Source organism: Calliopsis andreniformis, chromosome 12 (assembly GCF_051401765.1).
Source record: "Calliopsis andreniformis isolate RMS-2024a chromosome 12, iyCalAndr_principal, whole genome shotgun sequence".
NCBI classification, from domain to species: domain Eukaryota; kingdom Metazoa; phylum Arthropoda; class Insecta; order Hymenoptera; family Andrenidae; genus Calliopsis; species Calliopsis andreniformis.
This window is the reverse complement of record NC_135073.1, coordinates 14594326-14620379: the sequence shown is the minus strand read 5'-3', so window position 1 is coordinate 14620379 and position 26054 is coordinate 14594326. Positions and strand designations below refer to the sequence as shown.

Genomic DNA, 26054 nt, shown 5'->3' with positions numbered 1-26054 from the left:
TAACAGAAAACATAGTGTTCATAAAACAACATAGAGGTGAGAAAATTATTCCTCATCCTATTCCTTTTTGCCTCAGATGGAAGCGTACAAGTGAGGGATCGGGACAGTCCAAATGCATGTGCAAGGAACTGCATTTTTCAAACCCTAATCCTTCTTTGCTAAAAACTGGACGAACGTTAAAGTCTGGACTTACCTCTAATAGTCTCTGTAAATGAATACCTACCACCACGCGAGATTTCATTGAATTGAGTGTAAGACAGTCCTGAACCTTCCTCGTAAGACGTTCAATAAAACGAAAATAACGGGATCTTGATAAGGACTGCCTGAAATAAAGCGGCTTGAGCATGCAATCAGTTTGTGCGAGCTTTTATTAGAAGTTTTTGCTAGATGCTGCAAGCATGGCGCACGTTTTTTTAGCAACGAGCATCTTGCTCCCATTTGTCGTTATCCTGGATGTAGTTCGTTGGGAATGCAGCACTTGAAAGGAAAAAGAACTAAAAGTCATTTTATCTATGACACACTACATTTACTGATTTTAAAATCTAAACGTAACACAAAAAAAACACAACTCTGATGAATTATAAATTATAAACTTTACAACTTACGGTCTATGGTATCTCACGTAATTAAAATTCTAAATTATTAAATGATTTCCTCAATTCCTTGTAAAAGAAATTACCCCACAAATTGGTTTACTTGCGTCACTCGAGCAAAATTATTACGACAATAAATCGCAGTTTTAGATAAGGAAAATTCTTACCAATTATTAGGGACTGAGGAGGAGGGAACAATTCCAGAAGCAGCGATTAGATTAAAAACCGGTGTAAGTAATATATTTTCATATTTACAAGGGCTCTTTAGCTTGTAAGTTATAATAATCGGATAGTTGAATATATATGGATGTAATGTATACATATATATGTGTGTTGCGCTTGTAAAAATATAAAGTGCGTTTTTTCAAAACGTATTTATTCCATCGATCTAGAAAACCTTCGTGGAGGATGAAAAAAGGGTGTTCAATATTCAACCAGCGAGCGTTTGGTCGACTCGTTTCAAAAAACCGCGGAAGATAAAACAGAAAAATATTTGTCCATGAAATGTAGAAGAAAGGAAGAACATAAATGAGACTCGATATCGACGCAACGAGTACATTTTGAAAGAACGCCACGAATAGGGATGCTTTCACTGAAAGCGATTAATTTTCAAGAACTTTTTCTCGTTCCTCGATCGCGAGCCGCAAACGTATGGGTTTCCCCGTTTTTCTTTTTTAATCGCGGAAAAAGAATTCACAGATTTGCTGAATCGTGAAAATCCTCGCGAAAGTCTGTTTTAAAAGCTGCTGCGAATTCGTGCAGCCACTTTCTTATGGTTCAATTTTTCTACAATGCCGCAATGGTTTCATATTTAAAACGAAAATCTTAGTCTTCTCACAAAGTAGCGACGTTAAAATGACTATTTATCGTCTTCGGCGCATAATAGAGTTCCTCGATCTCCAAAAAGTACGATTTCTACATTCGCAGCTTTCGAGAAGGCACGTGGTGAAGATATGTAGATATCGAGCTATATAAAAACGTTTTCGCGAAGTCTAGCAAGATCGAATTCATGGATTCGTGACTCGATTATCGCCCTCGTTCCACCCCCCTTAGAGCCTGACTCGGCACTCCAGGAGGCAAAGGAGCTCCATCTCCTCCCCTGGCTTCTGGGTCATTGATGGCCGCTTCAGACGCCTTGAACCGCTTGTATTTCCCTGGAAAAATAGTCCAAATGTTATTTAACATAATACTTTTTATTCCTAGAAAAACAGCAATCGAACTGAGATTATTATACTAGAGAATTTTGCACCCTTCAATGGGATTGTCCTATTTCTAAGAGATATCTAGTTCTCTAAGTGTGGAATTCAATCGATTTCAAATCGATAATTAATATTACTTACTAGCTAAACGGACCAAAGTGACGCCCCACCAAATGCTCCAGCCCCACCCAACCAGGCAGAATAAAACGGTGAATAATTGACCCACCCCAACCACCAGGTTCACTACGAAAGAACCCAGCCTCGATTTCAGTCCAGCTACTGCTGAAAATCTCGGCTGGCCTGTGCACAAGTTGAAAATTCCACTCCAGACGGTACCTGAAAGCAACAGTTCACTTGTAGTCTGACATAGCAGTTCCTCTTTCACTGAGGAAATGCTTTTACGAGAAACTTGAGATTTCTAATGGATAAACAGTCAAGTCTTTACCAGAACCAGGCAGTAGGACGTTCCACACTAGACAAAACCAGGCAAGAGGAACTGGTAGACAAGGGATAGCGCCACGCATTAAGGAATTGTGCTCCACCAGGACATCTGGTATCTTAGCCTTTGGTTCCTAGTTATTTGACAGAAAAGATTGTGTAAAATATTTGAGAGAAGTTTAGAATTCCTCTAGTAAAAGTAATCAAAGAGAAAACAGAGTCTTCTTCAAATATTAGGCACTTCTAAATAAATACTTCAGAAATAGCTGAGTCTTCTTCTCGAGAAAAATAGAAGAAGTCTAATTTAAAAAACAAAGCAAGTGGAAAGTTTAGAAAGAGTATAAAGCAACCTTTTCCAGAAGTTGATTACCTCAGATAAAGGGGGTGGCGCTACGCTGGTAAGACTGTGCTTGGCACGTATGCTTCTTGTGCGTTCCGCTTCAGCGCTCCTCCTGCATTTGCAGTTGCCGAACAGCCGCCTGCAAATCGCGCCGAATCTCCTCTCAGGGGGACAGCAAGTTGTGGCCTCAGCTGGCGCGATCCTCGATCTTCTTGAGCAACATCTGATTTCCCTGAGCCTCTTGCACCTGACAGAAAAAAACATATCTGTATCTTCCAACCCCTAATAAAGTTACATCAAATCAATTTTGCCTTTTGATAAACCTAAAAAGCATAACGATCGCGTGTCAATAAAAGCGCGATCGTGACAGGATTCGGTAACACTGCGTTCTCAAGTGAAAGTTGATCTTTCGACACACTATACTCCCTCAACATGGAACTGTATTAATTGGTCTGTGTTCAACACGCAAATCTCCGCATAAAAATATCGATTACAAAACACTGGGGAGTCTCAGTGTTACCGTATTTTACAGCAAATTTTATTCTCCGATTCATTTATCAATTTCCAAGTGGTACCTGCATCTGTTCTTGAATTTAGGCCAACAGCCAGCAGGTGCAGCGTCCCTCGCCGCTGGCTGTTGACCAGTCTCGTTCCTGTTCGCCACGAACGTGGTCCTGGTATTGTTCCTGGGCCAAGGGAGTCCCTTGGGGTCAGTTCGACAAGCGAGACACCTCATCCTGGGGCAGCACTCGCAGCAACGACTCAAGGACCTCTTCCAGCGAGCGAGAAACTTCTCAGGTGGCCGTTCACCAACGCCGTTCGCAGCTGCTAGCACCCTGCAATCGAAGGGCAGCCGCGCCCCCGTGCTGTTAGTATTATTAAAAAACGCCCAGCCAACCCCCTTCATCGATCCCCAGCGATAAAAGAACATTCAGCGTCGATTAGGAGGAGATGACAAGCGTCGATGGAACGCGATTAAAGGTACGTGTCCCGCGGCTGATTGGGCGATAGTCGGTACAGGGTGCTTCAAGGACGTGGTATAATTTGGGTCGCGAGACGAATGGGAAATGAAGGATTCGTGGATTTAAGTGCCAGGAGGGTGAAAGTGATAATCGATTCGAAATCGTGTGAGATTTAAAGCGTGAAAGACCTACATTTTGCGATTTGTAGAGTACAGACATTTCTTCACAGTAGATCAGTGATACCAACTTCAAGGCACTAATAAAGAAAGTAGACTTCTACCCACTTTCACCCATTTTTCCTAAATTACCCACTTCTCTCAAATGTCGCCTCAATTACCATTAATCATTATTCGCCTTTTCTTGGAATACAACTACAGCCTCACTTTTAAAACACCGTCACCTATCACTCTCTCAAATCAGCCTTCCAAGCAACTCCATTCCAACTACCTCCACTGACGTCGACACCAATGAATCACCAAATCCGCCGACCAAGTCTACCTAAAAGGGAATCCCAAAAGCAACGATCGCGTAGCAATTAAACCTCATCGATTTCTCGCTCTTCGCCAACACAGTCGCCCCATTCGCCATAAATTCACACATTTTGTCGCACGAGCAGCATACAGAAATGTCGCGCAGAATTCCTATCGATCGACCACAGCAACGTAGTACAAAATTCCCACGTGTCTTTCCGCCCTTCTCTACCATCTTCAGCATTTACCCACCCCCATGAATCTCTAAGACACTACTCGAAAAGACTCTTACCTTTTGGTCCCAAATACTGTTGAACCGTCTGGAGAACGATCGAGTGGTCCGTGGTTGAGCAAAAAGTTCCGAATTCACGGCGAGCGGAAGTGTGGAAGGATGATCTGCCGGCAGATCGATTCGAAGTGGTCGCGGACAAGAAGGAATGGTACTGTTTGGCGAGCGAGCATCGCGGCTCCGCTCGTGTCGCACGAAGATTGCAGGTGCCGCAGTCCTCGAGGGTTGGCCGGACCTCGGAGGACGCAGGGTGGCGAAGCAAAGAGGGTGCTCGGCCTAGGAGGCCGTTGGTCACGCAAAGATTTTCTCCTTCGGCCACCTGCATGCACGTACGCCACGGACCTCCTGAGGTTGACCGCGAAATCGATAACCAACCACGCTGATGTTCTTTACCTTAACGTTGCCTTTTTCTTTTCCATCACGCCCACTCGTCAACCCCTCTTCAAAGGATTTTACATCCCTTTTCCCCTGTTTTCCCTGGATTTTTTCTTTTTTCTTTTATATTGTACTCCTTATTTTAGAGAATTCTGATGATCTTTGGGAGAGTGTCTTAAGGACCTCATTCTATTGAATTTTTTAAATAGATATTTGTATGTAACTTCTTTTAAGGTAATTTAGTTTCTTTTTTTTATAGTAGAGATGTCGATTTCTCGTTTTTCTTAGTTCTGTTTTATTGTGATGGTCTTGTTTCCTTGTTTTTCTTTCCCTATTTCGTGCTCTATTTTCTAGTTTTCTTGTTTAGGGAGTATGTACTGTGATTGTAGCCTCCCATTCCTTGCGGAAGGACACTTCTTTCCTCCCTATTCTCGTGACTCTATTGTTTCCCTGTTTGATGCTTTTCTTCGCGTTTTTGTCTCACTGGACATTAATGTCGGAATTTTTATCGAATCGATACATTACTAGAATATTATGCATGCCGTGTGCTTTATGCAGAATCGTGTTTTGAGCCGCGGATTACTGTGATCAGTGTATACATTACATTTTATTTCCGTCTCAAAATAATTTTATTTTATAGAATAAAATTTGATTCGTTTTAAACGATACTCTACGCGATTTTAGTTATTTATTTCGATTATGAAACAAGTGGAAGCCTAACTTGGAACACGAAAGCAAACGCGTCATTTTGCGAGCTGCAAACTCGATGAAACAATAAACCTCGATACAATCTCTGAGCGACGCAGACGAGGAACTTCCACAGCATAATAGAAACGCGTGAATTCATGGCGAACGTTTCAATGGCGCAAAGTTTTAATTACATTTACTTTGACTCCCTTCGTGAACCGTGCGTTCGAATACCATTTCGAATGGAACGCTAACTTTTCCCTTTAAGCGACTATTTGAGGAGTACTGTATAAAATAATGTCTTTTCCTTGGAAAAAGCGCATAAAATACGACCACTTATTTCTTCTTTATTTTTTCCCTTAATTTACTCTCCTCGTAATGACTCTTTCAATATAGGAAGCTTAGGCTCATTTGTTCCCTTCACCATAACTTAATGAACATTAAGAACATGCTTCTTTGCAGAGAAACATTTTCTTTTATGTACAGCGATCAAATGTTCGACAAAATTTTAATGTTGTCGTAAAAGTGCCACCACGTGATAACACGTCTCGTAACTTAGTCGCACGACCGTGACGTCAGAGAGCATATTATTATGCAGTCACAGAATTATGCGAAATGTGGTGTAACAGTATTCTGATGTACATACGCGCTGATATACTGCGCTGGATCACGTGGTACGCCATGGAAATTACCATCTTCAGGCTTTTTCACCTAGACTGTTCGCGACACTGATTTCCATCGTTTTTAAAAACCAGGAAGAAGACGAAAAAGCCTCATCTATCTGCATTTTTCACCATTGTGTTATTTATAGGATGGAGAAAAGTTTTGCTCCAGAATGAAAAATAATTTCTTCTCTCCGAGAGTACGATTTTACGCTTTGTATTAAACACCAAGGCTCGATAGGTGAAACTAGAACCTATTTACCGACATTTCAGGGACTTTCACGCGAAATTGCTTTCTCAATCGCGCGATGAGGCGCGTGTTTAAAGTTGCCGGGTCGTCGCCGCGCGGCGCGTTGAACAAAACCATTAAAAGTCGGCACAAAACGCGAAACTTCGTACATTGTGGCTGAGCTGCAATTTCCCGGTAGCGATTATGGTACGAACCCGCCAAAATCGTGCAACCAGAAGTTCATGGCACGAGGATAGGGCATCGTTAACCCCCCGAGTGTGGAGCAACTTTTAGGGACGCAATTACCTTGTTATTAGTTTCACTCGCTTGCCAGGAGAGAACAATTAATAGCGATCTATGAAACACACGATTATGTTTTTGACCCTGTAATTATCAATTATAAGCACAGTTATTGTATAACACGATCTTCTGGGATAACAGTCTTGCCGAATAAAATGAAATTTGAATCGGTGAGTGGAAAAATAATAAAAAGAGCTACATGATTCCAACATGTACATGCTTCTGTGGATTTTATATATTTGAACCCCAGAGCCACAGTGTATTAAGTCCACTTGTTTTCTCTATAACATAATACACTTTGGCTTTGGAATCCAGATATAGCGAAATTACTAATTTGAAAGTGGCTAATATTAAACTTGTACTGTGCACCTTAGTGATTCATTTGTACTGTATGTTTTATGCACTTGGCCAGAAAAGTTCAATTTCACGGTGATGAGCAAAATTATTACCCTTGAAGTTTCTATTAGACATTTCGCAAAGCAGATAGTAGACTTTCTCTCGTAATTGTTTGCTCAATCGGGTCGTATTACGGTAACTCGGATGGAGTAATTAAAGTAGCGATCAGATAGATTCAACAAAGAATGGAAAGGAAACTAGGGAAAATCTGACACTATATTAAGAAACAGATCGCTTTCTCGATATTCTTTTTCGATCGTATATTTATTTTGCAAATTTTACGTAATTCAACTCCCACCTAAAACCTGGATTCATGCATTTCGGCTATAATATCCTGGTAAAAAATAGACTAAATTACCGTGTATTGTTTAATGTTACGCAAATGTAGCACTTTAGTTTAAAGTTACGTGACTGACACGTAACAGGGTAACAGAACGAATTATCATAAAAAAGAACTAAAACTTAATCGCCTTGGAAATTCAGGTAACATTCGATTACGTTGCGATACTGCTGTCATTCATTTCGGTAGTAAAATTACCTTCATCCTTGGGGGATTGGAAAATCGAAAATAGAGACAAAACGTGCGTAATTTCGCTGTGCCAAAAAATCGATAACGCGATTCCTTGGAACCACTTGCAATGGTCAAAGTTGAGGGTGGAAAAGAAATAAAGGAACTGTGGCATGTGGAGTATTAAAATTTAATTACCCTGATTAAGAATAATTAGAAATATATATTCTCAGCTTATAATACCTATGCCTCGCGTTGCGGCTACCGTGACGTTCTTATCAGAAAGTTATCGCCATGCCATGACTCTGTTTTGGAATTACTACCGCGAACTTTTGAGACAGACGTACTTTCAATTCCTTATTAGAAGAAATATCCTAGATAAGTGTCTAAAAACATTGAGATATTTTATTTTTATACAAATTACGCACCACTTCCAAAGTCCTCAGTCTTCACCCTCTTTTAACCTGAATCTTGTCGAATAAAAATTAGACACCCTTTATATTATTCTACAAAACAGCTCCACTGGAATAAAATTAGTAGATATTGCATTCACACCAGAAATAACTTCACAAACAACCAATGGAACCCTAACACCCCATACAGATACCATATCAACCCCCTTGGGATCAGAACAAGTGGAAGCACTGTGCCAGCAGTACAGCTCCACATCAACAAATAAAAAGCACCAGGTAAACGGTTTTATAAGCGTCGAGTTTGACGTCAATGTCGCGCGAAACTGGGCCAAACACGAAGGGCTAGTTCATCCCGAGCGCCGTCGAGCCACCCCCTCGTCACGCAACTTTTCACCTTCCCTTCCCGATTCGAGAATTCGGCGATTAGGCCAATAATGGCTGGCGACGAGAATAAACAGTTCGTCGAACGGGGTAGCCAGAGGACCGAGGAAACAACGCGAAGAAACGAGAAAATCGGCTGGCAGCTGAGTGAAATATACAAAGGGGTGGTTGGGGCGCGACCTTGGCCGCACGCGACGCTGACCACTCGTCGGTCAATCCACGCCAGCGGTATTACACGTCGATTTTTGGTTATGCCAGCTCCCGTGGCACAGAAGAATTATCCGCCACGGCGATCTAGCATTATGCTGATTACAGGATACTGACCAACCACCATCATTCGTCAGAACTTGATGGGAGACCACTGCGCGGTTTCTCCCTTTAAAGCTACTTTCACGGCGCAGATGATTTAGCTTTGCCGTGTGTTTGATATCCTATTTTTAGTGCTGCGGTAAGAGGAACAGAACTGCAACCCCTAATTAATGGAGTGGGATTGGGCTGAACTGCACTCGTTCATTTTTTTTCTTTTCACAACTCGCACCTTTTATGAGCAGTCTTATACTACTAGTTACTGGGATTATTCATGAGTCATGACCTTGTTTCTAGGGATTATGAGTTCTTTTCTCCGACCCATTTCCTCTTGTGCTCGTCAGCAGGAAGTCTGATTTAGTATTTCTACTACTACTTAAACTAGAAGAGTCAGAATATGGCGACAGTGAAATTTTCTCGTAAAACTGGAACACCTAACATAATTTGTATTCTTTATCATTAGACCTTATTCTGTTAGTTATTAGAACTAGACAAATTTCTCTACCAATTGAGGATTATTCTACAGCTCTCCTCTATGGATTATGAATTCTATCTCCGATTAATTCCCTCTCTTGCTCACCAGTAGAAAGCTTGATCTAGTATTTCTACTACTATTAAAACCAGAAGGGTCAGAGGAAGATAAACACAGCGATGGTGAAATCTCATAAAACTGGAACACGTCGTACACCTATTATCCGAAGCAATTATAACAGCGTTTAAGTATCACACACGACAACTTTCGTCGCAACCTAGAATTCATATCAAAGATCCACGTCCCGTGAAGACATCCTGGAATCTCAGTAATTTTGAGAAACGAGGGGAAAGGGGTACCTTGCGTGTAACATGCGCTTGTTCGCCGTGTCTTCTATGTTAAACGCGGATGGAACGACGCAAGCAACGCGGATATCGATGTTTCGAGCTCGTCCCAGGGGTAAAAAGCGCAAAAACGATTACGATGGGAACCGATGGAATTTTAATACGCGAATAAAATAAGAGGCCACTGGGATCGTACTGGCTCGTGTTTATGCATCGAGAGCCGGAAATGGTGTGCACGTGCAACGGTGTTTTTAGAGGAATCCCGTTCGGCAGGCAGACGATCGACTAATAATAGACGCGATAATATTTGCTCGCTCGTACGGGGCTAGCTGGACCGCGATAGCGCCTTGCACATTTCGGGATGATTATTTTAAGTCCCAGGGTACTCGATGGCTAATTCGATTCCGAATGATTTAGGGAAATGGTTCGTTCAAACTCGGTGAATTAACTGGAGGCATAGTCGATGCGAAAGAGCACTTGGAAAGTAGTCTTGGAAAGCTATTCTGAGACTTAATTCATGGCGGAAGTTAAGAAAATGAAATAATATGGAGATAAGGAAATTATTACGCTATGCTTCTAGTGACTCTAAAAATGTAATTAGAGTCAAGTGAAATCGGAGGATAACGTAATTGGAAACTCGCTTCCTATGTGAATTGAATTATGAAGATATTGATTAAATATGAGCGGGATAAATAATTTATCTTCAGATGGTTCAGGAAAATCTGTCGCAACATCGCTCTGTACGATTATGCTTGTAAAGACGCTTCAGCATTCGAGCACGATATTATACACCATCGTCACGCTATTGCGGTTCTCAGTGAGTCACTTTTAACGCGACAGCCCGTAATAATATCTCGCGAAATTGTTACGGTTCCACGTCGCGTAAAAAGAATTTTATCTCGTTAGAATTTCCGTTAATAACAGACCGTCCACGGGTACACCGGCGGCGTACATCGATACGCGTCGAAGTCACGAGAATGATAGATTAATTATTCCAAGGCGGCCTGAGTCAGCGTTACGCTAGACCCTTTACAACGTCATTCTTGAATACGCAGATATGAATAAAGGTATAACAAATTCGAGAAAGAATAAAAAGAATATCGAAATTAGAAATTGTTAAAGCCTTGTCTATAGAAAATTTGGCTGATCAACAAATTTACTTAATACCATTATCATACCTGATTATACCAAGCTATAGTCACTTAGATGTTAAATACAAATTTCTAGGAATTAGTATTTAAAAAATTGAAAAAAGGTATATAGGGAGACTGAAGATTTGTAAATTAAATATTTGAAAATTTGAAGGGAAGATTTAAAAATTTAAGTTAACCACACCTGGTCAACTAAGTGTTAACTCATATGTCACGCTTCCCCAAAAAACAAAAATAATAGGTATGGCACATGTAACACCTAATTCATTCTATCAATTGAAACTCAAATTCCCTATCGTGCAGGTTACATAAAGAACAGCTAAAAAAGCGGCGATTCATGCCCTCATCGACGCCTCAATGTCACGAGCACGATCATTAATTAACCTCTCCGTTCCGTAATGTTCCGATTTGCATCCTGGTCGATTTTATCGCAGCGTCGAAACGAGCCCCGTCGCAACGAAACGAAAAAGGAAAGAGTCTCGACTCGACGGCGTGAAAGACGGACACGGTCTATCCGCCTCGCCTCCTTCGACGTTCTCCTTTTTTCTCCCACCTCTCATCCCTCGCTCATTTTTCCATCCCCTCCCCTTCTCCTCCCGATTTTCCCTTTCTCTCTCTTTTTTTTTTTTCGTTACCGATTCGAGTTAATTAGCGACGCTCGTATAACGAGGCGATTCGAAATTCTGATTTATAATCCCCTTGAGCGAGGCCGCTGCAACAGCGTCGATGTAAATCTCCGCGGGATCGATAAACCCAGGCTCGGTTGCATCGACCACCGGCGAAGGGTGGGTTGCTTTATAGTCCTACCCGGGGTGAAGGAACTCTGGATCTTAACGCGATGGGCCAAGTTTTCTGCACGACCCTGTCTGCGATATACACTGTAGGAAGCGGCTCCTTGGCAGCACGAACTTGTACAACAATTTCATTGCACGCGGTTTAACGACAGACTTCCGTTCTCAGCTTTTTTCCTACCCTTCTTTCTTCCCTGAGGAGGAAGTCCAAGGAAATCGCACGAGAACCCCCTAGGAACGTGTTAAATGGACGTTCTTTCATCTGATGAGTTTGGGACCTTCAGCCTTCTTCCTTTTTGTAATAGACAGTGACATTTTGGAGAATAAATTTAATTAAGAGCATGTCTGATGAAGGTTATAAATGATTTCCATTTCACACTTGTTAATAAAAAAGTAATAAGCATTTGCTACCCTTGGGAAGTCTATATCGTCTCGAAACACAGTAAACAGGCGATCGCTCAACCCTCTTCAGACTTACGCTTAAATTAATATGGAAGGATTAATTTTACTACTAAAGGGGGAACACACTCTGTCGAGGTTAGATTGCAAGGGTGGCTACGATCTGGAAGATATAACAATGAATAACTACAGTCATAACCCAGTGATACAGCTTATTTGTGATAATCTGCGCTTGATAGAATGCAGCACTTCGTATCGACGATATTTGAGGGCAAATAGTCTTCATTGTCTGAGAGCGTGCCTCTCCAGATAATGATAGAACGCAGAAGGGGTAGTTTCGACGAAAAATGGCGGGTCGAAGCGCAAAACGACGGGATCACGAATTCATAAAAGAAGCATTTCAGAGATTCCGTGTAATTTTTCTGCCGGAAGTGGCGAGCAATTCTTTTCGGGCTCGACTCATCACGAAAGTGATTCGTTTAATTGAGAATGATGCCTCCCTTTCGTGTCACGCGGCCTCCGCTTATAATTCGATTTTCTGATCTGCCTTGCTCCCTTTGCGCTCACCTATATGCATTATATATATATTCTGTGTCCTTTAACGCGGATTTAAATCGTTTCTCGGGGAATTTATTGTCATTTCCGGAACATAAATAGCCCTCGCGCATTCTAGATCCTAGCAGATTAATGCTCGCGATCCTTGCTTGCAGTACAAATATGATTTCGTGAGATTGGCCGATTGCGAGGTACGCAGAACGCTTGAAATCTCTATTCTCGATAAAAACTCAAATTTCTGATGAATTTCGTGGCAGCTTTCTTCCAAATCCTGCGATTCATCAAACCTTTTTTATTCTTAAACATAATCACCCTTCTGAAGTTGAGTTCTATTTGTAGTACCTAATCTTCGACTAAAATCTCCCTCAATCTCAAGATACACATCTACAATCTATTATTCCAACAAATATCTGCACAAGAATTTTACTTCCCCTGCTAATTCTAAATGAATTAACATATAAAATAGCACAAAACAATTTTTAATCCCACCCAGCGTGCCATACGGAGCACAAAAGGACTCTGCTCCACCATTCCCAGCACCGAAGCAGCAACTCTAACCACTCGACTCGCTCCCGTACGAGGGAAGAATCAAAAGATGAGACCCTACAAAAGCCTTCTGCAGCCCCTTCACCAGCAGACAATCGAATAAAAAATTCCTACTCACGCTGGATCGCCGTTCTGCTCCAGGTGCACCACGTTCCCGCTTAGGGTCTCGATCTCCTGGGGCCGTTTCACCACGTGCATACCAGTTTTCTCCCTCGGCGAGGACACACCCCTGACAGTGTCCACGCTCACCCCCGTGTCTGTGGATCGCACGCTCCCCACCGACCCAACAGACATCGCTGTTGACGATTTCACAGACGTACCACTTCCGTGATTATCAGGCCGTTTCACTCCAGCGCTGTTCACGGTTTTAGAGTCGTTCACTGCACCAACCATCGTTGTCACATTGTTCGTTTTCGCGGATGTCGATGACTGGTCGGCGACTATATTATTCGCCATACTTCCAGTCATATTAGCAGCAGTCTTTGTGTCTGAGGCAGATTTTGAAACAGTTTTCACGTCCTCTTGCTTTAGAGTGGTATTTGAGATCGAGGCACCAGGCTTCTGTGGTTCTAAACTGGGAGAATTTTTGATAGAATCGTTTACAGGTTCAGCTTCGTTAGGTTTAGTTGGATTCGTCGCTGGGACAGGTTGCACTGAGCCTGGGTCCTCGATCTTCTGATCACTCGGCTTGGAATTCTTCGTGGATTGATCGTTCATTGCATTCTGATTCCTGCTGGATCTCTGGTTAGCCGAGCCAGTGTTGCTGGTAGTGCCATTCACTTTGCCGAAGTTCTTCACTGACTGACTGATACTGTTGTTCTTCGAGTGTCCAGTAGTTTCTGTAGGTATCGGTGAATCTGTCCTACTGTCTGTTCCACCTTTAGGTCGAGTGTAGTTGGTAGGTTTGCTGGTCTTGGAGCTTTGAGGATTTCCTGAACGCTCATCGCCAGCAGTTTGGGAGTTCTGCATTTGTCTCGTAGCAGAGTCATCGTTCGGCGAGCTGGAAGATTTGTTGGTGACAGGGTCCGACTGACTCTTCGCCTTTTCAGAAGGGTTCCTCTTGTCAGAAGCATCTTTGTCCAAGTTAGCGTCGATGTGCAGCGGCTGTACAGCTGTAGCCGCTGTCGTGGTCACCACGCTGGACGTGCCAGTGGCACCTGACGTTTGCTTCAGAAGGCCTATCAGATCCAGGTTACTAACCCCATCGCCGCTGGAAGAGTTCTTTTCGGCAGATTGGGACTCCTTTGAGCCTGCATCCGTCTGCTTTCCACTTTGGCTAGAACCATTCACTTGTCCATTTCCTGTATTACTGTCTTTGGACCCTCTGTCACTTGCCTTTTTACTTTTCTCAGGTTGACTGGGAATAGTAATGAACCTAGCTGGATTCAGAGTATTGGAACTAACCCTGTTAGTCTTTAGGGGGATTTTCGATGGAGAAGTCACGCGTTCCTTGCTTGGCGTCTTCCCTGGCGCCTTCCCTGGCGTTGAAGTCTTTCCTTGGGTCGCCTTCTTTGCGTTCCAGGCATTCTTCGTTGGAGATGAAGAGACCTTTTGTAGCTTCGTTGATGGTGTCCTCGTTGGATCCTTGGAACGATCTCTCTTCACGAACTGGGGAGTCTTTTCAGGCTTCGTTGGTGTTCCCTGAATGGGCGAAAGTTTGCTGGGTGTCTTGATCACTTGTCGACGAGAAGCGAGATTCGTGGTGCTGTTACTGTTTCCATAAGAATTCATACGATTCCTCGAGTCTGTGGTGTTCAAGCGGGTCCGTGAATCCACTCGACGACCCAGCTTCGGGGAAGAGAGGCGCTCATTCGATTTACTGAGGGACGTCGAGCGCTGTCGTGTTGGCTGGGGTATCAGGCTCCTCCTTGGACTACTCTGTTGCGATACTGAAACTAGGAACCAAAGTAGCGGAATATAATAACTTTAACTGAAACACTGTACACAAAATCCTGCTTAATCCCATCTCTATCAAAATTATACTACAAAATTCCTCCAAACATTTTTTAAGGACACTTAACACATCAATACAAAAGCCTAAAAAAAATTACCTGAAACCTCATACTCTGAAAGAGAGTAAAAATCAAGAAAACAACCAAAAAAAGTTCCACTTCAAAAACAGAAAGAAAAGTTAATCAACTATTAAATGAGAAAATGACTTATGAATCACCCTGTATAATGAAGTAACAATTTACCTCTCCGATCGGTTCTGGCTCTCCTACGTTCCCCATCCGGGGACTGAGGCCTCGATCTGGACCGAGGTGGCGGTCCCTTGAACCCTCTGCCACGGAAGGGCGACGTTCTGCCAGTGGCCAACGTCGGTGAAGGGCTCCTCGCGTCCGGGGAAACTGGCCTCGAGTCCGCGATGATAACGAAGCTAGAACGTCGATGCGCCCTAGAGGACGACGTTGAGGAGGGTGCGATCTTGTAGGGCTCGGGTGCACGCGGCGGGGGTGGCGGCATCGTCGGGGGTGCCAGGTAGTTCCCGTCGGGTGCCGCGAGCACCCTGAACGGAGGCGGTCGTTGAACATGGCCGTCGTCGATCCGCCTCATCCTTTCGAGGCCCCGAAGCTGCAACAGGAACACGCTTTATAGTCAGGGCAAAAGATTTGGCTGACTACAAGGTTACTCTTTCTACTGTGGAGTTAGAAGAAGAGGATGAAGAGAGCTGGCAATGCTAGTTTTTTTATGACAATAAATCACACCAGTGTGTAGCTGCACTGTAACTGCGACCTGCAGTGGCCCAAATCCCTGCCTCGACTAAAGTGACAGTGGGTTACTTGGATGATCTCTAAGAAGATATTCAACACACCCCCCTCCGATTTTGACATGCCTTAGCTTGCCTAAGTTTGCCTAAGATTCATTCTACTGCATACCATAGCCTACTTCCCCAAGAACATTACAATTCCATAATAATATTTAAACGTGATACCGCGTTATCGCTGGATCGCTGACGCAAGGCAAACTTTCTAGTCTTTTTATCTCGATAGTGTGTCACTGTTGCCTGGTAATTTTTGAAGTTCCAAGCGATATTAAACGCGTTAATCGTAGCTGGATAATAACTAGGTTTATAAATAATTTCTACTGTATAAATAAAACGTAAATTTATACCTTGAGTCCTTCATGCAGACCACCAGGACGCGGAAGACGCCGACTTCTATTGTCGCTCTCACCTGGAAACCAAAAGCCACAGATCAAAACAACTGTTATTAATCTATTTTTACATATCCATTGTTCCAAGAAAACTATTCAAAACATGTTCCACAATCTCAGGAATCTACCTAACGCCCCTACACTTATCCAGATCTACCCGAACACGCTCTTATCTCTTCCTTCATGTTAATTAAGTAGTCAAGCAATCCTCGAACAACAGTTCCCCTATTCATTAAGGACTGCCAACAGTGTGCTGATCGAGCCAGATCGTTCCCCCCAGATTAACTCGAGATTTTTAACACCCATTCAGTATGATTACGCCAGAAGCTGGCCAGTCTGCCGGAAGTTGAGGCACGAAGAGCTCCTTGGAGCCACGGGTCCCGGCGAGAAGGGCTCGCTTTCAGCTTCTCCTTTCTCCTGTTTCCGCCCGTGGGTCGCAGCGTAAACTCGACCGAGGCACAGCCGTGTTCTGGCAATTAACAGAGCCGAGTGCAACATCCGTAATTATTCGTTCACTATTGCAATTACTCACTCCAGCTCTGTGGTCTTCGTACGCGCGTTTTGTTCACGCTCTCATACGCGGGAATGCTCGCCCCGATCGCGTCGGTCTCGCTACGCGCGCGATGCTTATTACCGCCATACCGTGACGCTGAACTACATTTTCTAGGCTCCCTCTGCTCGTACTCTATTTTCCTTTATGTTCTCGTATGCGTGGAATGAAGTGAAGAATGAGGGAACTTCCTTGTGTCTTCGGAAAGTTTCAGATTTTGATGTTTGGTTTTTGAATTCTTGTTTTAATGGGCTGATCTGAGGCCCTTGGAATCTTGCTTTTATGGGGTTGTTAAAAGTGTTTCTTCTTGGGAGTTCTTGTGCTTGTTTTATGGAAATATTTTTGTCTTCGATTGCTTAGTGTCTTCAGATTTCTTCGTGAACCCGAAGTGCATGAAGTTAATAGTCTTCCTTATGAAAGTAAAAGGACTTTTTATTTTTTTAACGTAGGGAATTTTTTAAGTATTGCTTCGGATAAATTTTGTTGCTGTTTTTAAACCTGAGATAACATTCTTTCTTAATTATTGAGATGAGATATCAATCTTACTCGCAAATCCGTTACACTGATGCGCGCATTACAAAGTATTATTTTTATGTCTAAGCATATTGTTAATGCAAATGAACAAAATCTAGATAAAATGGGTTAACAGAATCGTACGAAACAGTTATTAGCGGAATAAATCTGTTTGCACAACTTCGCCACTTTTGTATTTCGTTTCCTTCTATAATTAACTGAATTAACAAATAACGGGCTCCTGTTACCAGCCTTGAAATATCAGTAAAGCCTAATTCCGTTTTATTGTTAGCTCCGCCAGGCTGCCTGTTTTATCGTGGCCCAAGTTAATCTTGAACCTTTACGACTGACAAACTACCGAGAGCCAACTCCTACACGTCATCGAAAATACTAAATAAAACCGAATATTTCTCACAATTATAACATTTATCGTGTTTGTCACATCGTTTTCTAAGATCTAAATCATAGCACACAGGCGATGAATCTTATCTACTTTCTAATCGCAAAAGAAACTTCAAGTAATCTAATACCAATTATTTTCGGTAACTAATATTCCTAATCACTCCCACTGAGAACCCTCCAAAGTTCAAATTTCCCACACCACTGTAGTCCTACATTCTAACATCACTTTCAACAAAAAATTCCCTTCCCGATACTCACACTATCATATATACTTCATTTCACTGACACTACTCCATTAAAAAAAAATCATTATTCACAGTAATAATCAAATTAAAAAATGAAAGAATAATCACTGCGACGGTAATAGCGAAGGTGCCATCCAGGAGTGACGATGCCGATAGATCGAGTCGACCTTTTCCGCTTAAATGTCCCTCTTCTGAAGAATCTCGTCACCTCGAACATCCCTCAAACTTTCATGGAACACACGTCTGTCGATAAAACTCGAGGCTGGACGAGAACAGGAACGACCTCGTACGAAATCTAATTCACGAAGGTCCTCTGGCACGTACGAGACAGCGACGTGTTGATTTACGGTGGCTGCTTGTTTCGAATTAATGAACAACCCAATCGAGGCACGATTTGCGAGCTGCGAAGCCGTACGACCGTTTCCAGAGAATTATTGCACGCTTTCTAAAAATCTGTCTCCCGTGAATCGCGACGGAACGCACCACGAGAAGAGAGTAAGGAAATCGAGGAAATGTGAAGAAATGGGTGGGAAATGTATTTTCCAAATGATTCCCTGTGCAGTAATGATGAAGAGTCTTCATCTTGATGGTGTTTGGGTCCATATTGTCACATTTTTCTGGGTGTCTTGTGTTATAATTTTGAGGGAAGAATTATGTAAAAATATGGATAATGGTTATTCACAGCAAAACCTTATTTAATTCGCACAATTTTAAGAACGTCGAAGTCTCAAAGAGAGTACGATTCGAACTGTACTGTTCAGCTACAGAAGCCAACACGAGCGTGTACACGAGATAGTTTCCGCTAATTAGGTTTCAGAAATTCATAATGGAAGATCCTCGTTGATCCTCGAACTAGGACAACCGAATAAAAAACTACTCCATCACTTTTTACCAATATACATTCTCAAGTCTCCTTTTCAAAACACTCCGTTTGCAATTCCGTTCCCAATTGCCGTTTCTCAATCACATCTATCAGGATATTGGCAAACTTTTGATCGCTGGAAGGTAACAAGAGGAATGGAATCATCCTTCCATCTGGAACGAGTAACATCTTTCCCCATTGTTTCATTGTTATTCTACTGAACAAACGTTCTTCGAGGATATTTCAACCTGAGAGCTTATCTGAAATGATTGCCAGGGACAATAGCGCCACTGTCTGTAGCCGTAAAAGTAACACGATTTTCAAGCTACGAACGTTCCCACTTATACCTCTGTTATAGTCGACAAATGTTCAAGCGAAGTTTCGTTATAGCCTCCCCTCCAATCGCAGTAAATTCTGAGAATCGTTGCTGGGATCCGTTCCTGACCTTGACACCGTAGAAACTGCTTATGAGATATGAGCGCGGGGGCAAGTGGCGTGATCGACGATTTTCCAGCCGCGTTGGTGCACTCTATCTAATTGCAATCGGAAATCGAAAACGCTTCGGAGGTATTAACAGTGGGGAACTTCTCAATTTTTGAAAACACGGAAGAAACAATTCCTCTGATTATTCGTGACAGAAAGACTGACACTTTAAGAGATACATCATTTACATTAAGTATTATCAAAGTTCAAGTATAGAAAAAATAAGATCACAGTGCTTGGTTTGAGGAAGCCAAGAAGATAGGATACAAATCTTACTCCAGAGAATAAATTAAAGCAGTAATTCAATAAGTGAAACACTGACCCATGACTCCACGACCCTCTTCCCAACAAAGTACCTACCCATCGCCCAAGAAGAGCACAGCCAGACATTGTCACTCGTCTCGCTTCGACCCATTAATTTTACAATTAGGCACAATGTCCTTAGCCCCGAACGAACACGTCGCTACAAATTACACCTCAATTTTGCACCACCTTAACGCCTGACAGGTTAACGAGGCTCGCTTAACGAGGCCCGAGTTGGAACCACGGCGAAGCGCAACGTCTCCTCATGATCAACGGTTATAAATAACGATTTTGCCGTTGATGAGGCGCGGTAAAGGATGGTCGTCGGTTTAATTAGCTTCCGTTGCGCAACATTTAATTAACCGCGCCCGCCGAGGAGGCAGGAGCGCTTTCTACGCGCGCGAATTTTCCTCCTTATCTGCTTAGATCGAGCAGCGGTCTGTCGTAACGCATTTATCGGTTGGCGAGCAACAAATCGTCGGGCTGGCAACGAGAGTAGAAAACGTAAATCCTCTTCCACCGAGGGGTCAACAACCCTGTTCGTCTGGTCTCGTCGGCCAAGGAAGTTCCGCGCGGCGTAACGATCATGTAATACCCGATTATTTCGAGGGGCAGTCGAGCACGGTCCGTCGAATTAATTGTTACGCAAAGCTAAGCGATTCTACATTTGCATCCTACCGCAACCGTCGCGGAAGAATGATGGCCGAGTCCTTGGAGGAGGATTCATTCGCAATGGATGTAACACTTGTTCATGAAGAATGGACCAGAGTGCGTTGTCGTTTAGACAAACTGAGTATTTTATTTTTAATCGTTCCTGCGATTTTTTTAAGTATATCTACTATTTATTTTTATTAAATTTGGGACCAAAAGAAAACGGAAAAATATTTTTGGTTCATTTGGGAAGTAAGAGGAAACTTTTGTACGAGTAGGATTTACTTGGGGAAATTGTTTTCGTTTCCTTAGAATTTTCGGCACTCCTTTTCCTAGCTCTTTTGAGAAAAGGTTTCTTTTGTAGGAAAGTGTTCTTTTATTCAAGTCTCTCGCAGGAACCGCCTCCTCATATAAAGTGCTTCTAAAATAGAGTCACGAAATTTGTAGATGTAGCTATTCTACACCTGCAAAGTGAGCAGAGATTCGTGAATATTTTGTTTCAAAAATGCGAACGATTTAAATTTCAGAATACGTGATTAAGTTTTTATAATCAGATAAGGATCAGTGGGCTGAAGTATTGTAGTAAATGCACGAAGTAGTTCGATTTAAAATTTTACTACACAGTAAAACGAAGTAAAGCAGTTACCCTATACTACTCCTAAATTGCTATAAATATTGTATCAATATTTAAAAAAAGACGAGTGCATCGAAAAGTAGATTTTAGGAAAATATACCCGAAAAGGAGTTCAAACGACCTGTTTCCAATCGAGCATGAAGAACCGCGAAATCGAATTTAAAATAAGAAAAGGAGGTGCTCTGCCTTTGAACGCGACCCACGTATGCACAGCGAAATGTTAAAGAGCCCAGACGGCAAACGGAGATTGCGGACGAAATTATGCCTCAGTGCGTCGTTTCATTACAAATCGTTACTTCGCAGAGGCGATGAAGTACACGCTTTCTGTCGCCCCACATAAGCCCGAGTACAACGTTCAACGCGGCGCAATTGCAGTTAATTCGTAACAATAAATTTCGACATAGCCGAGATTATACGTCTCGCGTCGCCCCTTTATTCTTTCCCTCTCTCCTTTTTCACCCACACACGGAAGCGATGAAACACATATTTCCCAACCGCGGAACGAAAGTTCTCGCGTGCAAGTCGCTGGACGGTCGCCTTAATCCAAACGTCTCCTCGGCCGTAAGCATCGTGTTGCTTGACAATTGTCATCGATCAGCAGCGAAATACAAGCGCGTGCATGCATATTAATCTGTTGGTTCCGCGTGCATGCCGAAAAGTGGCGTATAATTGAGACAGAAATATAATTCGTAGATCTTGAACATTTCCCTTCTACTTAGGACAGTCCAATGGAATATCGTTTAGTGTAGGAGGACCTATTCCAGGAAGGACTATTCTCTTCCTGCTAAAATTTCAACCTTCGCCAATGAAATAGAAGGTGACACACGATCGAGGCGATATCGAAGGAATCTGTCGCGAAATCACTGAACGCGAGATTCTATCGCGCCAAGGGAATTCCCGAGGATTTCGCCTCCCCGAGTGAAACAGTCGGAGTTTTATCGATCTGATTCGAATCCAAGCCACGAGGGACGCGCTCCCAAGTTTTTCCTCCTCGGAGCGACGACTCGCGAGGATTTACGCGCCAGAGTGCGATCCATCGATCATGCGAATTCACTTAACTTAACTTAAAATTCACTTAACCCCAGGAGAACTCGCTGTAATGAACAGCCATGGGACAATCGGCTTCAAGGTGGTTGCTATACAACAATCGCTCTGGTTTCGCGGCAGATGTTATCCAGTCGGGCCAAAAAAAACGCATGACCCATGAAATTTCAAGTACGACCTCGTGCGCGAGTCACGACAGCGACGCCGAAGCGCGAATTCTGTCGATGCATCGGGGATTTGAAACGCTCGCTGCACCCTCGCGGAAAAGGGCAATTAAAAATCGCCCAGGGGGGAGAAGACGAGAGGAGGATCGCAGAAAGGTCAAGATGGAATCAGATCGTCACGCTGAGCGCGAGTACAAAGAGACGAAAATAGTACTCAAGTACGATTCTATATCCTGGAAGGGTTTCACCTTGATTCGAAGACTCAGAAATTAATCACAGCTGTGTTCTCCAAAAACTAAATTACCTAATACAACTGTTCTCCACTATGAAAACCCATGAAGTGCCAAAGCAACCCCGACCAAAGAAAAAAAGAAACCTAATTGAATGAGTGAATCGAAAAGCAGCACAAGTCCAAAATTATCCACTTTCAAATAATCTCAAAACTATCTACTTACATATAAAATGCATAGAGGGACTTATACAGTCCCTCAACTCTAAGCTCCACTATAGCTCCTGAAAAAGAATCCAGAAAACAGGCCCTGAAGAGACACGAATTATTTCACCTTCCTCGATCCTGCTCCATAAACAAAGTACTTCCTGTTCTCCAAAGAGACTCAGTACAGTCTAGGAAGGACTACTCTCTTCCTCCTAAAATGTCAACTTAATCCCAAGCTACAGCGAAGTGCAAAAGCTGCAGGACTCGACGAGTGCATCTTACCTGTCTACCAGGTGGACAGCGAAGCGTGGCCGCCGGGCAGGGTGCATTTACGAGGGTGCAAGCCTCAGGGAAGGGTCGGCAGTCGACATCGACGTGGTCGGCCGCGGCGTCGGTCCGCGTCTTCGCGTGAGCACGAACGCGTCCTTACTGCCGCGGGGTTGGCCGGCTCGGCAGTTCGTCGAGAAAGCGAGGGTACGAGGCTGGTCACTTGGGAGGCGCTGGCGCGATGACCAGGCGTCGGGAAAAACGTGGACGCGCGGCGATGGGTCTGAAATCAAAGGAGGAAACAGCGGGAAGAAACCGAAGTGAACGGTCGAAGAGAGCGCGTGTGTATAAATAAAGGCCCTGGAGACTATGCTGACCCTATCAACAAGGAACTCGTGGAACGAGCAGTTAATGAATATACTGTTACTTTGTTGCAAACCGCGAGGAACCTATTGACATTTCTAAGCGAACGCTTGAACCCGGAGATATTTCAAACGCGCATCGAGTCATTTGACCCGTATGCGTGTCATGAATAATACGCGCTGCTACCCCCTTTTGTGGTTCGACGCTTGAATAGGTGGAGAGGTACTTAGACTATAAGTACAGAGTATGGGAGTTCACTTTTGAGAGTGGGATAACGTTTCCGATTTGAGTTCCCTGACGCAGAAATATGAATTTAATTCGTGTGACTTGAGAATTGCGTATGTATTATTTATTGCGTTGTTCAGATATCTTTTTAGACACGTAGAAAAAGCATTTATATAATTGCTAGTTTTTGCTTCTTATCGGAAAATGAAATATTGAGTCACAGATTGCCTTGATTTCTATTGTAGTTCTCCAGGGAACTGAAAGTGGAATTTAAGAGAAAGTTTTTGATATGGTGGAAAATGGAATTCACAATATCGATCGTCCAGGGAAATGTGGCTACTTCGTCTACCCACGCACTCGATCGTACACTCTGTGAAATGTACCGGAACGATTGTAGACAGAGTCAGTATCGTCTGCGCGCGTATTGCACTACGCGAGCGTTGCATGTGTGATACAGGCGAGGCCGTTCATTCATCCATTTGGTCGGCCAGGTCTGCTGGATCCAAATTATTGGAACATTAGCTTGATTTAAGCGAGCTGGGCTCGGCCCGATCGTACGATCAGCTTCACACATGCATGTTTTCAATAGCGAACGTGTGTCAGATTTTTTAAGGGGATTACGTATGGCAATCAATCGCAACGAGGAATTCTAAAAATAAAATGATGCATTGAATAAAAATAGTGCTGCAAGTATAAAAATTCATTTAAAATTCAGTGGAAAGTAATTTTCTTGTGCTTGAAATTGACCAAATAAGCATTAAAAATAGTGAATACACTTAACTCTTTTGATTCATAGATTAATATGTAAATTAGAACACAATGTGCCCCTTTTAAACACATTTTATTCGGTCGTATATGTACAGTTTATATAATAATCACCGGTCACGTTACAATATAGTACACCTGACTTCGAGTTTAAACGGGTAACTGTTACACGTGGGTTTATTTCCTGTCGAATCGCTCCGTTTCGATTAGCTTTGGCCGAGATAAATGTACTTTAACGCGAGATCGTTTTCACGCTTGGGAAATCCAGGGAACTTGGTCCTTTCACAGAGGTTCTTTCTCTTCTGTTCCTTTCCCTTCCTTTCGTTAGAATGATTAAAGGAATGCAACGAGGTAGTTGAGAAAGTCGAACATCCCATTCCTACTTCCGGTGCTTACGCTATCGGTATACGTGTTAAGCTGTCGTTTGAGAAATTTTCGTGACAATTTCTTTAACAATCTATATTTGCTTGAATCGATAAAACCTCTGAACGACCCGCGCTAAATTTAATTCACCAATTGAAGTTCTTTTTTCAAATTGACAAACTTTGATGATTCGGTTACTCTTTGGGATACGAATTTTTCTTTGTATATGATAAGAATTTTAATTTACTAACTGACGGAGAGATGCTTCACAGTCTGTTATTAATCGATATTTTTCATTGCTTTTCACATATTTATTTCTAGCGCATTCTTTTAATTAATTAACTTAAAACGCGTTATACGCGATGATTGAAATCAATAAAGATTCAAAACTGGAATCACATAACACTTGACCATAATTCTCAACCTTCTTGATGACTATCTTATGCTGTTCTGTTGAACAGAAAATATGTGATCTCTTCGATCTTAGTTTACGTCGTGAACACAGAACACGCGCAGGTGTTCATACTTCGATTGGCTATTTTTCATTTTACACGCATACGTGTATTATAATAGATAGGTATTTACACAAATGGCTCGTAAACAGTATCACCAACACGATGGTTAATTTTAATTAATTTTAATGAAACAGTATAACTTCCACGTAACGTAGAACTTTTCCCACTGCGCCAATTTCAAGATATGGAACACCAGTGTCCCACAATATGCACTTTCTCAATGTGCATCGAAATGCAATACTGTATTAATCAGAAGAACCTGGATAATTATTTCGACTGTGGATCAATACGCTTATTCAATTCTTTTGTCAGTCGCTGTGGTGGTCATCAGATATTACCTCAATAAATTTATCAGCACATTGATTTGCTCAGAAAGAAGTATTATAGAATATTAAAGCTGAATAAGTTGCCAATCTAGGATTTGCCAGAATACAGTAAGATAGATTCAATTCCTTCCGGTTTCTCGATAAAAGAACGTCAAAATTCGTATAGATATTTAAGGTATAATTAGAAAGATCCATTTCCATGATCTTAATTCCATGCCCATGTTATAATTAGTCCTATTTTCTCTTTTTCATTCTTGGAAGCGTTCCTTGAAAGATGCACGTGTAAAGAAGCATGCAAATGAAACTTTTACACGGTAATTACGTTATTGCAGAATAATTCAAGCGGACCATTAAATAATTACTAAACACATTAACTCTGCGACGATTGCTTTCAGCTTTGGTACCGTGATTATACGTTTAACATGGATAATCTCTGCGCGAAGGAAATTTTTTATTCATAGACTTTTCCCGTTGAATCTCGTAAATATTCCGCATACGTACACGCAACGAAGTTCCTTGAAACAATTGCTTCACAGATACACTTTACGATAAGTTAGATCAACTATTAGAATATTGTCACCTCTATGTCCTGCCGTATCTGCACCAGTACGCAAGGAAAATAGATATATTACTCGTTCTATCGCTACATCTGCGAATTGTTTAAATAAAACTTCGAAATTTACAGTCACAACGCTGTCAAACACCATCCATCGATACTTCCCGTGTAGAACGTGAGCTCAAAAGATCTCACATCGGAACGCAAACACTTTTCCGGCGAATCTCCGAATATTGTCTAGGTTTTTAATACTCGCGAACGTAACTCGTCCTATAATATTCAATCGCAGTAACAAGAATAAAAGTTTAGTTCATCTAATTCAGTTTAGACTATTTCTCTCTATACAAAACTGTAGAGAATCGTACGAACAGAATTCGAACATCTGTTTCCTCTGTTAAAGCAACCCGATCGCTTATAAAATTCAATAC

General features: G+C 42.4%; 1 protein-coding gene across 2 annotated transcripts; it reads right to left on the bottom strand.

Annotated features, from left to right (window-relative positions):
- Nucleotides 1-806: 806 nt before the first annotated feature.
- On the bottom strand, nt 807-22554 carry Stum (mechanosensory transduction mediator stumble). Of its 2 annotated transcripts, XM_076389427.1 has the most exons (9): nt 22529-22554; nt 15918-15979; nt 15002-15377; nt 12925-14701; nt 3146-3406; nt 2601-2817; nt 2238-2364; nt 1934-2128; nt 807-1747 (listed from the first exon to the last, which is right to left on the bottom strand). In XM_076389427.1, exons 3-9 carry the CDS (start codon nt 15357-15359, stop codon nt 1620-1622), a joined length of 3063 nt encoding a protein of 1020 aa, XP_076245542.1. In that variant the 5' UTR covers nt 15360-15377; nt 15918-15979; nt 22529-22554; the 3' UTR covers nt 807-1619. The 2 variants fall into 2 exon arrangements, with proteins under 2 accessions (XP_076245542.1, XP_076245541.1); XM_076389426.1 differs by lacking the exon at nt 22529-22554 and having other exon boundaries at nt 15918-16027.
- Between the last annotated feature and the right edge of the window lie 3500 nt (nt 22555-26054).